Raw genomic sequence first — 15,511 nt, forward strand, 5'->3', positions numbered from 1 at the left:
TCAGACATGGCAGAAGAGGGCATCAGATATCATTGTGGATGGTTGTGAGTCACCATGTGGTTGCTGGGATTTGAACTCAGGACCTTCGGGAGAACAGTCAGTACTCTTAACCACTGAGCCATCTCTCCAGCCCGGAAATTTCAGTTCTTAAAAATCTACTTAGGGGCTGGAGAAATAGCTCTGCAGTTAAGAGTATTTGCTGTTCTTCCAGAGGTCAGCCCTCAGCACCCTCATCCAACACATTCACAAACTCTGGTTCCAGGGGACCTGATGCTTACCACCCTAGTGGGCACCTGCACTCAAGTGCATATTTCCGCTCAAAGATGTACACACCTGAATGTAATTAAAAACAAAAGCAAATCTTAAAAAAGTTAGTATGTGCATGTGTTTGTACTTGAGGGCAGGCACATGCCATACATTAGTGTTGAGGTTAGAGGCCAACTTTAAATGTTAGTCCTGGTCTTAACCTTCCACCTCTTTGAAAGAAGATCTCTCTTTGCTGCTGTGCTGTGTATCCCAGGCTAGTTGTACTGCAAGCTTTCAGGAGATTCTCTTTGTCTCTGCTGTAGGAATGCTGGGATTAATTCATGTCTCTGCTTCAGATTTTTTTTATATGGGATCCAAACCCCTGTTGTCAAACATCAAACACGATGACTTAATGAATGATCAATCTGGCCCTGATAGTGAAAATTACATTCAGCTTCTATAAGCTAAATTTTTGGTAAATAGTTTATGTAACTTATTTTTCATGCTACTTATTAGACAGTACTTTAGTTGTCCCACTAAGGTTAGATTGAGTACAGTCTCATAGGCATTCAAAGCAGCCCTCCACCAGACACCAGTAAGTACTAGATAACTTATGAATTAGAATATAACTTATAAGCTAGGTAGGCGACCTGTTCTTTGGGACTTTTGCCTGAAAAAGTATTTATGTATGTGCTCTTCATGATTGATTGGTGTCCAAAGAGATCAGAAGAAGGTATCAAATCCTTTGGAACTGGAATCACAGACAGCTGTGAGCTGCCATGTGGGTGCTGGGAATTGAACCTCTGAACCACTTGAGCCATCTCTCTACCCTTATGTAAGGTTTTTGCTTTTTTTTTTTTGTCTTTGAGATAAGAGTCTTTTCTATGTAGCCCTGGCTGTCCCGGAACTCTATATGCAGATCAGGCTGGCTTCAAATAGCTCTGCTTGCCTCTCTTCTAAGTGCTGGGATTGAGGGCATGTGCCACCACACCCAGGCTCCTGGGTGGTGGTTTTTACTCATAACTATTTGAGACCCTGCAAGGCATAGGGGTGGATGGTAGGATAAGAGTCCCAACTGTTGAGATATCCTTTTCCCAGACCAAGAGCCAGTTGATACTAACTGAATATATATTAGAATAGTGTGGTAGGCATTGAACTGAGTGAGCAAGAATCAGCCTAAGACAGGAAGGGTAGCATGAGAGGGGTGGGTGAGTTGAGGGTGCCTCTGGTAGAATGCTCTCTTAGTGTAAACAAAGCACTGGTTAAGTCCTCAGCACTCGGAAACCAACAGCAGGTGCCTTACAAAACATCTCCTATCTTTAGAGATTTCCAGACAAGAAAGGGCGAGAGCTAAGGGAGTGTGGCATCTGGCAGGACAGAGAGGATAGAAGTCTAGGATAAACTGCTAGACTTCTACTCTCATGGGGCAGTAGAATAGTGTAAGAGCATAAGGGACTGGAGAGATGGCTCAATGGTTAAGCACTGGCTGCTCTTCTAGAGGACCTGTGTTCACTTCCCAGCACCCACACTGTGGCTCACAACCATCTGTAACTTCAGTCGCTGGGGATCTTATTCCCTTTTCTGGTAGACACTACTGACAGCAAGCTAGTTTTTTTTTTTCTTTTTTAATTAGGAAGAACCAAATTAATATTTGTAGATTATTTATTCAGAGAAAGGTCTTTAATCAGATACAAATCATTTGTAATGAAACCACAATTATAAACAGTGCTTTGCTGGATCAGTGGGCTCATACCAACTCGAAGGGAGTTATTGTCATCCTAATAATAACTTTCTCCCTTTTCTTTTTTGCCTGGCCAGGATGTACCAAAGTTCATAATACAGTCTTCTCCCATTTTATTTATTTTGTGTGCATGTCTGAACATGCATTTGCATGTGTCATAGGGTGCATGTGGAGCTCAGAGGACATCTAGTGATGTCAGGGGATCAAACTCAGGTCACTAAAGGCAGCAAGTGTCTTTTATCTTTTTCTTTTTAAAAGATTTATTTATTTATTTTACGTATATGAGTACACTGTCGCTGTCTTCAGACACACCAGAAGAGGGCATCGGATCCCATTACAGATGGTCATGAACCACCATGTGGTTGCTGGGAGTTGAACTCAGGACCTCTGGAAGAGCAGCCAGTGCTCTTAACTACTGAGCCATCACTTCAGCCCCCAGCGAGTGCCTTTACCCACTGAGCCAGACTTTTTTCCCTGTTGTGAAGAATTGACTACTTGATAGAATGTTCCTGATTTGGATTTTTTTAAACAATTAGATACAGAGTCTCATGCTGCAGTTCAGCTCGCATTTCAGTTGTATAGTTCCACCCTTGGAGTGACCCTCCTGCCTCTCTACCTCTTGAGTGCTGGGATTCCGGGTAAGCGTTGCCTGCCATCCCTGGTTTATATGATACTGAGGATTGAACCTAGGGCTTCCTGCATGGTAGGTCAGTACTATATCCACTGAGCTACACTTCTAGCCCCAGGTTAAGCTTTGTTATTGCAGAATTACCACTGTATCCTTCAATATCAGGAATCATGTGGCACCCATTAGTCTTATTGCTGCTGCTGCTGGTATCTTCAACAATTTAACTCGTGCAATTTTGCATTCACTATTTAATCTTTAAGCATAATATAAGAGGCTCCCAGATCTTAGCACAACTGACTCCATTAAACTCAGCATGTAGATGGCACCACCTATCAAAATGAAAAGGAAGACCCATCAAACTCCATAGTTCTGGGAAAGTCCTTAAATGGACTAACCTTAACCTTGCCTTTTGACTTCTGCAATTCTGCTTTAGCCTAACTGTGCTTGTTAACTGAAGTATGTCAAGTAAGGATTTTTTTTTTTTTCTTAAATGCTCACTCTGAAAGAGTTTGAGCTACAGTGGGATCATGAACACCCAGTGTAGTCGCCAGCTGGCTAATAAAGACTTTCTACTGGCTTAACCCCTTAACCCCTGTCTGAGTAGTCTTCTCTAGTGGATACCCCACAATAATACATGTGGGGGGTATTGTTGTTTTTTTGGGGGGGTGTGCAGGGGACAAGGTCTCACTCTGTATCCCATGCTGGCCTTGAACATCAGAGTGATCCTCCTACTGCAGCCTCCAGAGTGCTTGGATCACAGATGTTCGACCACCATTCCTTGGAGTATTCTGGCCAAATAACAACTCTATCAAATTGCTTTCTATCAAATGCTTTTCTGAATCTGCTAATTCTGGAAGAGACTTTCAAAGCAAAGACATTCTGAAATGGGTGAACTTTTTCTGATACTCCCATTTCTTTTGTTAAGGCAAAGTCTCATTACATTGCCCACACTGGTGGTCTTGAACTCATGGACTTAAAACACTTTCCTGCTTCATCTCAAGTAGCTGGGATGATCTCTCTCTTCCCTCCCTTTCTTCTTTTTCTTTATTGTTTTAATTATCAACACACGCACTACCATGGGCTATGAAGATGTTATTTTTTAGTAATGAAAACTTGCTACAGTAATAGCTATACAGTTCTTTGTAGCCATCTAAGCATCTTTACAGTCCACTCAAATTTCCTAACAACTCCATGATAGGGCTAAGTATTAGATTTGTATTAGGAAGGAATTAGAATTCTAGATTGATATGCCTATTTACTATCGTGATGTGTCTAAGGTAAATCAATAGTTAAGTAGTTAAATGTCTATTTTAGTAGTAGGTCCTTTTATATTTAGCAACAGGCTTGCTGCTGAGGCTACAGAACAAGTGAAGAATTTGGAAAAATCTATGACCAGAGGATTGGAAAAGAGGGAGAAAAGCAGGAAAAAGACTAAGAGTAAAACTGAAAGAGAAAAAAACTGGAGCAGAAATTAGTGTGTGTTTGGACATAATGGAGTCTAGGTTAGTAGTTTGGGACTTTAGTGCTTAAGGAGTAACTAAGGGGTGGGTAGGGCGGGGCCTATCACAGTTGGGCTAGGTTATGAATAGGTGACAGGTGAGCGTGATTGACATGGGCGGGGCCAATTGGTGGATAGGTGTGGCCGACGTGGGCGGGACGCAGCTCTGTGGAATGGGTCCTCGCGGAGCTCTTCCGGTGTTGTCGGTAGAGGGCGCTGGCCGAGGAGCCACCGGCGGAGTCGCAAGGTCTGACCACACGGCGAGTCCCAGTCGCTACAGCCGCCGCCATGAAGGCCGTGGTGCAGCGCGTCACCCGGGCTAGCGTCACAGGTCAGTCCGGCGGGCCCGGGAGGAGCGGCCTCTAACTCCCGCTACCCGATCTTCCGTGTGAGGGTTCCCCGCAGCCCGGAGTTGCCGGGCAGCTCCCGGGCAGCGCCGTGGCCAAGAAGACCCCGCACGTGCCTGGCCGCTCACGGGTTCAGGCTCCGTGCTTCCGTTGCTACATAAACCCTCATCCCGGTCGTCATCACCATTATAATCATCATCATTATCTTTGTGAGTGTGTGTGTGTGTGTGTTCCCCACAGACAAGGTGCCAGAACCTGTGAGCATCCCCAGGGCCCGTTGTTGAATGCACTTTTGCACAAACAACACATAGGGTGCATTTCCGGAGCGGACTCACTCGTTTTTCCACCGCTCTGTCTGAAATGTAGCATTTTAACAACCCCCTTTTGCATATCTTTTTAAAATGGAACTTGACTCATGATAAAATGGGCAGACGAGGGATTGATAATTGAGCTCTGACAGCTGTGAGCAAATGCGTGCTGGCATCCTAACTAGGTGCAGAGCATCCCTTGAACCTCTATGTCTGTCTATGAACCTTCAGCCACGGGTCCGAACCACAGAATTCAAGATGACATGTTTCTCTTTCCCATTAATTAATATGGACCAAGATGTTTACCCATTAGCCATCAGTTGAATGTGGGAGTCTAGTTGAGATATTCAGGATCCAGCTACTGTAGTTATTTGAAAAGTGTTAAAAAAAATAGAAATGACTGGTGTCATTCTCTTAGTCTTTTACGTTAAAAAAAAAACATTTATTTATCTGGTGTGTGTGTGTTTCTGTGTGTATCAAGACACTGGTGTCCAGGCCAGAGAACAATTTAGATGTGGTCACCACCATGTGAGTCCTTGGGATTCAACTTAGGGAATTGGGCCTGGTAGCAAGTGCCTTAATGTGCTGAGCCATCACCCATCTAGGTTTTTTTTTTTTTTTCTTTTTGAGACAGGGGAGGGTTTCTCTGTGTAGCCTTGTCTGGCCTGGAAGTCACTCTGTAGATTAGGCTGGCCTTGAACTCAGAGATCTACCTGCCTCTGCCTCCCAAGTGCTGGGATTAAAGGAGTCTACCACCGCTGTCCAGCTGTGTTTTAAGTTTATATTAGCAGACCTACATTTTTAGGTCAGATGCCATGGCAAGCCCATGTAGTCACAGCCACTTTGGAGGCTGGGGAAGGAGATCCGTTGAGCCCAGGAATTCAAAGCAGATTGGACAACAAAAGGGACCCTATGACACTCTCCCCACCAAAGTTTCAGTTCAAGTAATACAGATATCTTTTTCTTCAAACCATTTTATACCAAATACATGTTTTTGATATTAAATCTAGACCCAAGACTCCTCCCCAACCAAGTTGCCAAACCACATACTTACACCCCAGACTCCACCTTTTAATCCTGCTTAGGGATTTGCAAGCGGTTCTGCTAACGTTGGTTTTGGAAATCATCCTGGATTAATAAGGAGCAGAATAAGACTAGAGTTTATGAACTCTAATAACATTTCAAAAAATATTGAGCACATGAAAACTTGGAAAATTCACTAATGAAAGATGATTTTGCTTTTTGGGGGGAGAATCTGTCTACTTGATGTGGTCATCACACCAATAGTTTTCAATTTTGAGCTTTGGTCTCTTAAGCCCTTCCTTCTGATCAGGAGTTTGGTTGTAGATGGGGCCTATTCCTATCATCCCAGCACCTTGGGGGCAGAGGTAGGAGATCTCTAGTTTGCATCCAGCATGGACTACCTGATGAGTTGAAGTGCAAACTGAAGCTACATAGTAAAATTCTGTCCTACCAAACCACGGCCTGGCATGTATGAGGCTCTGGGGCTGGCACTTGCTTGAAATGTCTAACAGTCTTGGGATTTCTCTAGGGAGCCCTTTGATCGTACTTGAGCTTAAGCTGATAAGACAGTTCAGGATAAGAGTGAGGGAATGACCTGAATGACAGTTACATGTCTAGAGTGGATAGGCCATTGCCTGTAGTTTGCAGATGTGTTCCAGGATATGTTTGAGTAGTAATGGGGCATTATCAAGAAGTTGCCAGGGGGAACAACTTATTTCCATCGATTGAAGCAATTATAAAGGGCCTATGTGATGGCTTAGCCAGTTAAAAGCATTTGCCACCAAGCCTGAGGACCTGAAGAGAGATCCAACTCCTACAAGTTGACCTCTGACCTCCACATGCATGCGATGGCAGAAGCATATGCACACATCCATGTCACATGTAGAAGAATCAACATAAAAATTCAGCCAACTGTAATGATGTAAATAATGACCAAATTAATGTAATGACAGGTAATGTAAATGAGACCCCAGGTGTACATGCAGTCTATGCAGGTGGGGTCCTAGGCTACTAAGAGATTGCTACGTTTATTGTTCAGAGAAGAGTGCAAAGTCCAAACCAAGTGGAGTCCTAGTTTGCTAAACTTCCCTATGCTTGCCTGCCTCATTACTTCGATACTTATGTCTGAAGATAATAGTAGGAAATATTAAAAACCATTCTTTTCTACAAGCCATGATGTTTCTGAGCATAAAGAACATAAAACTTGGTGTGTACTATGAAAACATTATAATTGAGACACGGGAGAATATCAAATCTGAGTAGAGTTGTTTCGGGCAGTGTTTGTTGGTGTTGTGTGGCATGTGTGCATGTTCTGTGTTCAAAACCAAGGCTGTATTGAGGTGGCATCATGAAGCAGCATGAATGAGCACTGCCAGAGCACCTTGGACACATTATGTGTTTGGTTTTGCCCTAAGTTTTGGTGTCTGCATACTCAGAAACCTTTTATTTTTGCCAGTTTTTTTTTTTCCTTGCTACTCTTGCCTTTGGTCATGTGATTCCAATTGAAAGTTGAGGAAGCTAGTATGTGCTCCCTTGTTAGGAATATTTGCAGGTATTAGTGCACAGCAGAAGCAGCACACACACACACACACACACACACACATACACACAATGGCAGAGTTCGTTCTAGTGCACAACAGAAGCAACACCCCCCTCACCCCCCTCCAATGGCAGAGTTTATTCTTTTATTCCTGCCTGGAACATTAGGTCAGTACAAAATGAAAAACAACAACAGTAATATAATGAGACTAGGCAAAAGGAGGAAATTATCAAAGTTGCCACTTAAAATATGAGTTTAATTTCACCGACATAATGATGAATGTTAGTCTAAATACTGTGCCAAAATTTTGAGATATTGGCTAAAAGGAGTAGGGAGTACATTTGACTATAAATACATACACAGATATTAGCATGGTGTTCTTAGAGATTTTTTTTTTATGGACACACTGAATGATTTAAAAAGATTTAGATTTAAGCTATTGGCTTAGAATGCCGCTTTAGAAATATGCTGGGGAATGGCAGCAGTCTCTGAGGTGAAGCTTACCACATAAGTCACAGTGTTTACGGGGTATGAATTTGCCCTTGTAGTAAGCAGGAAAAACATATTTGTTTTTATGCCATGAACATTTTCCATTCTATGCGGTCTATTTGCTGATTTACAAGAAAAGCAGGGATCTCCTTTCTGAGAATTCATCTTGCTGAGCTGGAGTCTCTGGAGGAAGAAATCACCTTTCTGGTGCATACATGGGACTGTGTGGAAAGTTCTAGGCAACGTACCAAAAGTTGCAAGTAAGATCTGGTGCTAATAGCCTGCTTAGTGGTTATTCACCTTACAGCTCCCATGGGTTCCAGATAAGAAACCAGAGTGGATGGGAGTTACTGGCTCCCACACTCACCAACTTTAGCTAAAGAAGTGGTAAGAAGGATGTGTGATGTTAAGGACGGTCATAGAGTGATTGAAAAGACGCTTCGTGATGCCTGATTACATCTAAACCTTTGCTCTGTTTTGGTTCCTTGTAGTTGGAGGAGAGCAGATAAGCGCCATCGGACGGGGCATCTGTGTCTTGCTGGGCATTTCCATGGAAGACTCGCAGAAGGAACTGGAGCACATGTAAGATCTGGATTGCTAAGTCGTGGGCTACGTGCTGGCCACTCTGGCAGCTTGTGTAATAGTGTGTGCTTATAAACTGAGCCTGTATTGCTTTTATGCATCGTTCCATACAGACAAGACAAAACAAGAGTGACGCGCCCAACCTCTGTCCGGGTCAGCAGTGGAACAGGACCCCGGTTTACCTTATGCCCATGTGCCATCACCTCTGCCAACAGTGCTTCTTTCTCATAAATGTTGGGTGTCTTCTGTCTGATTTCTCTTTCAAATGGGGCATGGTGACTTGAGTACTGTTTAAGCAGAGTGCCAAGTTGTTCATCGGTCATGTGAGGATCAGGAACCCGGGGAGGCTCATTTCCTTGCTCTAGTTGGACATGCTCACTCAGTGTAAACCTGACCCTGAATTAGAATCTGGCCAGGGTACCCTGGGCTGCTGCTCTTTTCCAGGCAGGCTGCCTCAGTGGAGTGAATCTTCACCTGCTTCTCCCCTAGTACTTGCTATATTCAGTTCAGATGTTGCCCCTTGGTTCCCAGAGCCTCAGTATAGTGATTACATTCAAAGTCAGGCCCAGAGTCTTCTTCCTAAGATGTTGATGACTAACTAAGGCAATTTGATACCATTTTAGGGATGTTGGTATTGATGGAGTGAGTCCCTTAAGAGCTCAAATGGAGTAGAGTGGGGAAGTGGGTTACACTTGGTCCTGGGTCTGGATCTCTTTAATGCTGTGATGGTTAATCTTGATCATCTATATATTGGATGGAGTTGCTCATAGGAGATTAGTAAGGCTCACCTCTGGGTATGTGTGTGAGGGTCTTTTCCAGAGAGGAGTAAGTAAGGGAAAGGTCTCTTAGTGAAGATAGCAGTGTCCCGTAGGCTGGGGTGCAGATAGAGTAAGAGAACATGCTGCTCTGTTAGGAGCTGCTATGCTCCGCCATGCACTCCCTGATGGAGGAGACTGAAATGTCCGAAATTCAGAGCCATCACAAACCTTTCGCAGGTTTGTTCTGTCAGGCATTTGGTCGCAGTGATGAGCAAATTGACTGACAGTTTGACTGGGACCTTACTGCTGGTGGTTAAGGGACAGAACTCAACATAAGACAAACCGTGCTCTTGAAGCAGGGGTCATGAACAGCACCCTCCACCAAGGACACCCATGTACTTAGTCACCGGATGACATTGTTTTTGCCTTCAGTATCAAAGGGTGACTCTTAGAATTGGGAATTTGAGCTTTCGTACAGGTGGGTGGTTCTTTTGTGGCTCTTAAATTGGACTTACAACCATTACCTGGTCCACTTGCTTGTCAGAGTAGTTGTCCTTTGTCATCTGTAAGTATTAGGAAAACATCCTTAGGCAAGCCCACCAAAAAAACAAAAACAAAAACGAAAACGAAAACAAAAAACCTCTCTCTCTGTCATATATATATGCCATATATACATATATATGCTATATGTACATATATATGTGCGCACGTATGCACGCGTGTGCACACACAGACACGCACACACATGTTTTACATGTATATTTTGTGTTGCCAGCTACTTCCTGGAATGTAGTTGATGTACCCAATGACACGCTACTAGAGAAGATAAGATTCTTCCTTTCCCAGCAGATATCAATTGCAAATAGCCTCTTGATTAGGGGTGGGATTGCTTGTTCACTTTCCCTTCTCCACGCTGGGACTTTGTCATGTTTGAAGCCATGCAGGCCCTGTGTATGCTGTCGCAGTCTCTGAGTTCATACATGCAGCAGTCCTGCTGTGTCTACAAGACACTGTTTCTTGGAGCTAACTCTTAAAATCTTTCCGCCTGCTCTTCTGTAGCCTCGAGGGGAGGGTTTAGTAAAGACATAGTCCTCTAAAGCCTCTAATCTCTGTACATTGACCAGGTGTGGGTCTGTAAAAGGAATTATGGTGTCTAACTAGCCAGTATAAAAGATAAATAATCCAGGTATTTTATTTACGAGCTGTAAGCCTAGATTGGGCAGGTTTTGGAGCTCTTCTAAGTCATATCCCAGCCATATGTCCCTTGTTACTTGCTGTGGCTCCTGGCCATATGCTCATCGTCCACCAGCTTTCCTCTTCCCCAGTCTCCTCTCTTCTCCCTTGCCCTTTCTTCCTTCCCATTCTCTCTACCTGTGACTCACAGCCAGGTGACTGAAAACCCACCTACCTCTATCTATCGCCCAACCACAGGCTTTAGTCTTTTATTGACCAATTAACGTGGGAAGCAAGGTTTACACAGCATCACTTGGTGTAGGTGGTGATCTACTCATGGTGGTGATGGTAGTGGTGGGGGTGGTGGTGGTGGTGGTTGTGGAGGAGGAGGAGGAGGAGGAGGAGGAGGAGGAGGAGGAGGAGGAGGAGGAGGAGGAGGAGGAAGAACCAGACCTTGGGAGCTATTATTTAGCATTTAAATACAAGCAGCAGCAGACCAAATCCCCCTATATGTGTCTCTGTGTTAATTGCCAGCTCCTGCAAGAAGGTGATTCTCTGTGATGGTCGAATGGTGCACTGATCTATGAATAGAGCAATATGTCAGTAAGTCATTGTATCTTTGTTCCTTTAACAGAACAATGTTAGTAGATTTTTCTCCTAGGGCCCATGGCCTACCTAGGTCTCAGGTTCTTGGCCACTTTAGCAGCGTGAGATATGGGTTCCATCTCGAGGAGTGGGCCTGGAACTCAATCAGAAGGTGATTGGTTATTTCCATACAATTTGTGTCACTATTGCGCCATTATACGTTGCAGGCTGGTTGCTGTTGTAGGTCACACAGTTGCAGCTGCATGATACTGATTATTGCTTTTCTTCTCCAGTAGAATGCAGAGTACCTTCTATCACAAGGAATGCCAGTTAGTTGGGCTGCAGCTTCCAGTAGGGCATCAGCTTGATTTCTCTGTGTTCAATGACATAAGTAAGTGGTGTCTTCAGCAACAGGGCCTCGGGCTGTGCAGAGCAAACAATAGCCTTGGCACTAGCCTGTCATGTTTGGAGGGGTCTATGGATCCCTTAGCCAACAACTCAATATGATATGGACCGTATCCATATAGCTGGAGGTCTTACTTGGTGGCATAACATGTCTAGTTGGGGGCATTGGTCTCCCCCATTTTATTGTGACTCCATTTTAATTCCTTTCATATGTGTATATATTTTAGGAAACTTCTACAGTAGTTTTCCATTTGACTTTTCTTAAAATATCTTTAATAGGTTTACTTATTTTATTTTATGTGTTTTGTCTGTATGTATGAACGTGTACCATGTGTGTTCCTGGTACCATGTGTGTTCCTGGTGTCCACAGAGGACAAAGAAGGCATCATGTCTCCTGGCACTGGGTGGTTGTGATTGACATTCCACATGGCTTTTCTAAAGGCCCTAGGAGATGGGCGTGGTGGTGGCTCACACCTGCAGTCCCAGCTGGGGAGGCAGAGGCAGGAGGATTTCTGTGATTTTAAGGCTAGTCTGGTCTGCATATTGAGTTCTAGACCAGCCAAGCAAACACACAATCATTTGGTGTTACTTGTCCCACCCCACATTCCCTCCTTTACTCTTTCCTTCCATCTCCTTCCACATTTTATCTCTTTACAACACAATATTCTGCTTCCTCTGCCTTGGAAGATCCCCTCCTCTTCTGTGGTCCCTTACTTGGTATCTAACTTCTGCAGATATTCTGACTGTAGCACACATATCAAAAGCTTAAGCACTAACTATTCACACGTAAGAGAAAACAGGAAATCTTTGTCTTTGGGTCTGGGTTCCCCCACTTAGGGCGATTGTTTCTAGGTCTATCCATATACCTGAAAATTTCAGCTGAATAATATTCCATTATGTAAATATATACCATATTTTTGTTATCAGTTCATCAGTTGATGGACATAGAATGATTTTAGTTTTGGTGTACTCATGAACTGAACAATGAACGTGGATGTGCGAATATCCCTGTAGTAGGATGTATAGTCCTCTGGGCATACGCCCAAGTGTGGTATAGTGGGATCTTGAGGTTGATGTGCTCCTAGCTTCCTGAGGAGCTGCCACATTGATTTTCATTTCTGTTTCACTAGGGGTTAGGAGTCTGCTTAAATTGCTTATCTGATCTTGATTTAATTTTGGTAGATGGTATATAATAAGAAATATATCTATTTCTTTTAGGTTTTCTAGTTTGGTGGAATAAGTACATTTTTTTTAAATACATATTTTTAAAGTACATGCTTATGAGTTTCTTTGGTGTCTGTTGTAATATCTTCCTTTTCCTTTTCATGTCTAATTGTATCTTCTCTCTGTATCTTTTGATTAATTTGGCTAAGTATTTGTCAATTTTGTCAATTTTTCTTTTTTTTTAGTTTTTCAAGACGGCCCTGTGTAGCCCTGGCTGTCCTGGAACTTACTCTGTAGACCAAGCTAGCCTCGAACTCAGAAATCCGCCTGCCTCTGCCTCCTAAGTGCTGGGATTAAAGGCGTACACCACCACTGCCCGGCTTAACTTTCCTTCTTGATTTCTAGTCTTGACCCAGTTTTCATTTAGTAGTGTGTTGTCCATTTTCCAAGCATCTGTATATTTCCTGCTGTTTCTCTTGTTGCTATGCAGCTTAATCCATGAGGATCTGCTGTAATCTTGGCTCAACCCAGAGAACACAGATTGGCAATAGATCGCTGCAATAACATGAGGTTTATTGGTCCACATGTGTGGGGTTGCTCAGCCATGCAAGGTGAGACAACCCCGAACTCAGAAAGTACACATTTTTTATACCTTACAGATGGCAGATTTCAGTAACAGGTTAGCTGGTCCACTTTGATTGGTGGAGCACAAGACAAAGGATCTCTTCAGCCATTGGTTGGTTTGCTTAGGGGGCTGTTCTTGGCTTAGTCAGCTAACTTCCCTATTCAGCTTTGCCCCTGGTCTTGAAGAGTCCCTGGGAAGGGGCTGAGTAACTAGGTGGTAGGGGGGATTGTTGTCATCAAGGTCAGGATGACAGTTTGTGGTCTTTTTTGAAATTCACCACAGGGAGGAGTTGGGAGTTATTCTGAGAACTGCTAATCTTGTTTTCGTGGACCTTCACGTCATTGCGACCACCAGTTATTTTTGTTTTGACTGGTCTTAGCCTGGTCATTCTGACTTAACATCTTTACCGTCAGAACTTTGCTTTTATTATTTTGAGACTCTGTTTCTACATTCTCAGATCCTTGTTTTTACAGCATGCCCTTAGCTATCTCTGAAACATGGCTTCTCAGTCTGAAGCTATTGCATACAGGAGCTGGAATATGGCTCTCTTACTTTACTGTGAAACTTTATTTCTACATCTCCAGAACTATGTTTCTATGGCTTTGTTTTTTTCACTTTATTACTTCGGATCAGGATGTTACTTGAATTTTCTTATATTTGTTGAGACTTGCTTTGAATCTTAATGTTGTCAGTTTTGGGGAAGGTTCCATGAGCTGCTGAGAAGAAATCACGGGTGGAATATTTTGTGGATGTCTGCTAATCAAATGGATTCATTTGATTTATGACGTTATTTAGCTCAGCATTTCTCTGTTCACTTTTTGTCTCTTGGCAGGAGTAGACTATTGAGATCCCACTTCACTGTAGGTTTAGCTGTAGTAGTATTTCTTTTATGACCTTGAGTGTTGTTGTGTTTGGTACATGCTTAGAATTGTAATGTTTTCTTGGTGAGGTTTTCCTTTAATGAGTGTGTAGTGTCCCTTTATGTTTCTTCTGGTTAGATTTGAAGTCTAGTTTGAGATGTATTCCTGCTTGCTTCTTGGGTCTATTTACTTGAAATACTTTCTTCTATCCTTTTGTGATTAGGTTATATCTGTTCTTTTTTTTCTTTTTTAATTTTTTTTTTTTTTTCGAGACAGGGTTTCTCTGTGTAGCCCTGGCTGTCCCAGAACTCACTCTGTAGACCAGGCTGGCCTTGAACTCAGAAATCCACCAGTCTCTGCCTTGCTGGGATTAAAGGCGTGCACCACCCCTGCCTGGCTGTGATATCTGTTCTTGATGTTGAGGTGTGTTTCTTGTTTGTATCAGAAAAATGAATTCTATTTTCTCATATATGTGCTGCTGAAGCGAGCATGAATCCTGTTTTCTAGTTTAGTCTGTTAGCTTGTATCTTTTTTATTGGGGAATTGATACCCTTGATGTTGAAAGTTATTTTTTTTTTTTCAAATTTTTAAAAAATTGATTTTTAAAAAACATGTATGGTAGTTGGTGTTTTATCTGTATGTATGTCTGTGTGAGAATGTCAGATCCCTAGGGAATGGAGTTATAGGTAAGTGTGAGCTGATATGTTTGCTGGGGAGTTGAACCCATGACCTCTGATGAGCAACTAGTGCTCTTAAATACTGAACCATCTCTCCAGCCTCAATGTTGAGAATGTAGTAATGAACATTATTTATCAGTTCTTGTTATTTTGCTATGGTGGTGTGAGGTCCTTCTCTTTTGATTTACTGTTTTGGGATTATTATATTTTGTGACCTCTTGGTTGTAGTTATATTTCTCTGTAGACAGAAGTTTCTGTTCTAGTGCCTTCTGTAGAGCTGAAATAGATGGGTAGAAATTGCTTAAATTTGTTTTTATCCTGAAGTGTTTTTCTTGCTCCTTTGATTGTGAGTGATAGTTTTTCTGGGTATAGTAGTCTGGGCTGGCATCTGTAGTCTCAGAGCTTGTAGAAGGTCTGTCCAGGACCTTCTGGTTGTTAGAGTTTCCATTGAAAAGTTAGGTATTATTCTAATAGGCCTGCCTTTATATGTGACTTTTCCCCTTGCAGTTTTTAATATCCTTTCTTTGTTCTGTACATTTGTTGTTTTGCTTAATATGTGTCAATGGGGGGTTTCTTTTCTGTTTCTGTCTGTTTGGTTTTCTGTATAATTTTTGTACCTGGATAGATACCTCCTTCTTTAAATGGGGTCATTTTCTTGTATGATTAAAAAAATATTTTCTGTGATTTTGACCTGTGTTTCTCTTTCCTCTATAATTAGGTATATTAATAGTGCCTCAGATTTCCTGGATGTTTTTTGCCTAGGTTATTTTAAGAGTTAACATTTTCTTTGACTGAATTATCCACATCTTCTATCTTGTCTTTGAGACTTGAGTCTTTCTTCTATGTCTTTTAATCTGCTGTG

General features: G+C 42.6%; 1 protein-coding gene across 1 annotated transcript in view; it reads left to right on the plus strand.

Moving 5' to 3' along the window:
- The first annotated feature begins 4,249 nt into the window (after positions 1 to 4,249).
- Dtd1 (D-aminoacyl-tRNA deacylase 1) overlaps positions 4,250 to 15,511 on the plus strand; it is a 173,553-nt gene continuing 162,291 nt past the window's right edge. Inside the window, exons 1-2 of the mRNA XM_031372120.1 lie at positions 4,250 to 4,444; positions 8,312 to 8,402. Of these exons, the coding sequence (XP_031227980.1) occupies positions 4,402 to 4,444; positions 8,312 to 8,402 (134 nt within the window). The 5' untranslated portion in view covers positions 4,250 to 4,401. The remainder of the gene's footprint in view (positions 4,445 to 8,311; positions 8,403 to 15,511) is intronic.

The sequence above is a fragment of the Mastomys coucha genome, unplaced genomic scaffold (assembly GCF_008632895.1).
Source record: "Mastomys coucha isolate ucsf_1 unplaced genomic scaffold, UCSF_Mcou_1 pScaffold15, whole genome shotgun sequence".
Lineage (NCBI taxonomy): Eukaryota > Metazoa > Chordata > Mammalia > Rodentia > Muridae > Mastomys > Mastomys coucha.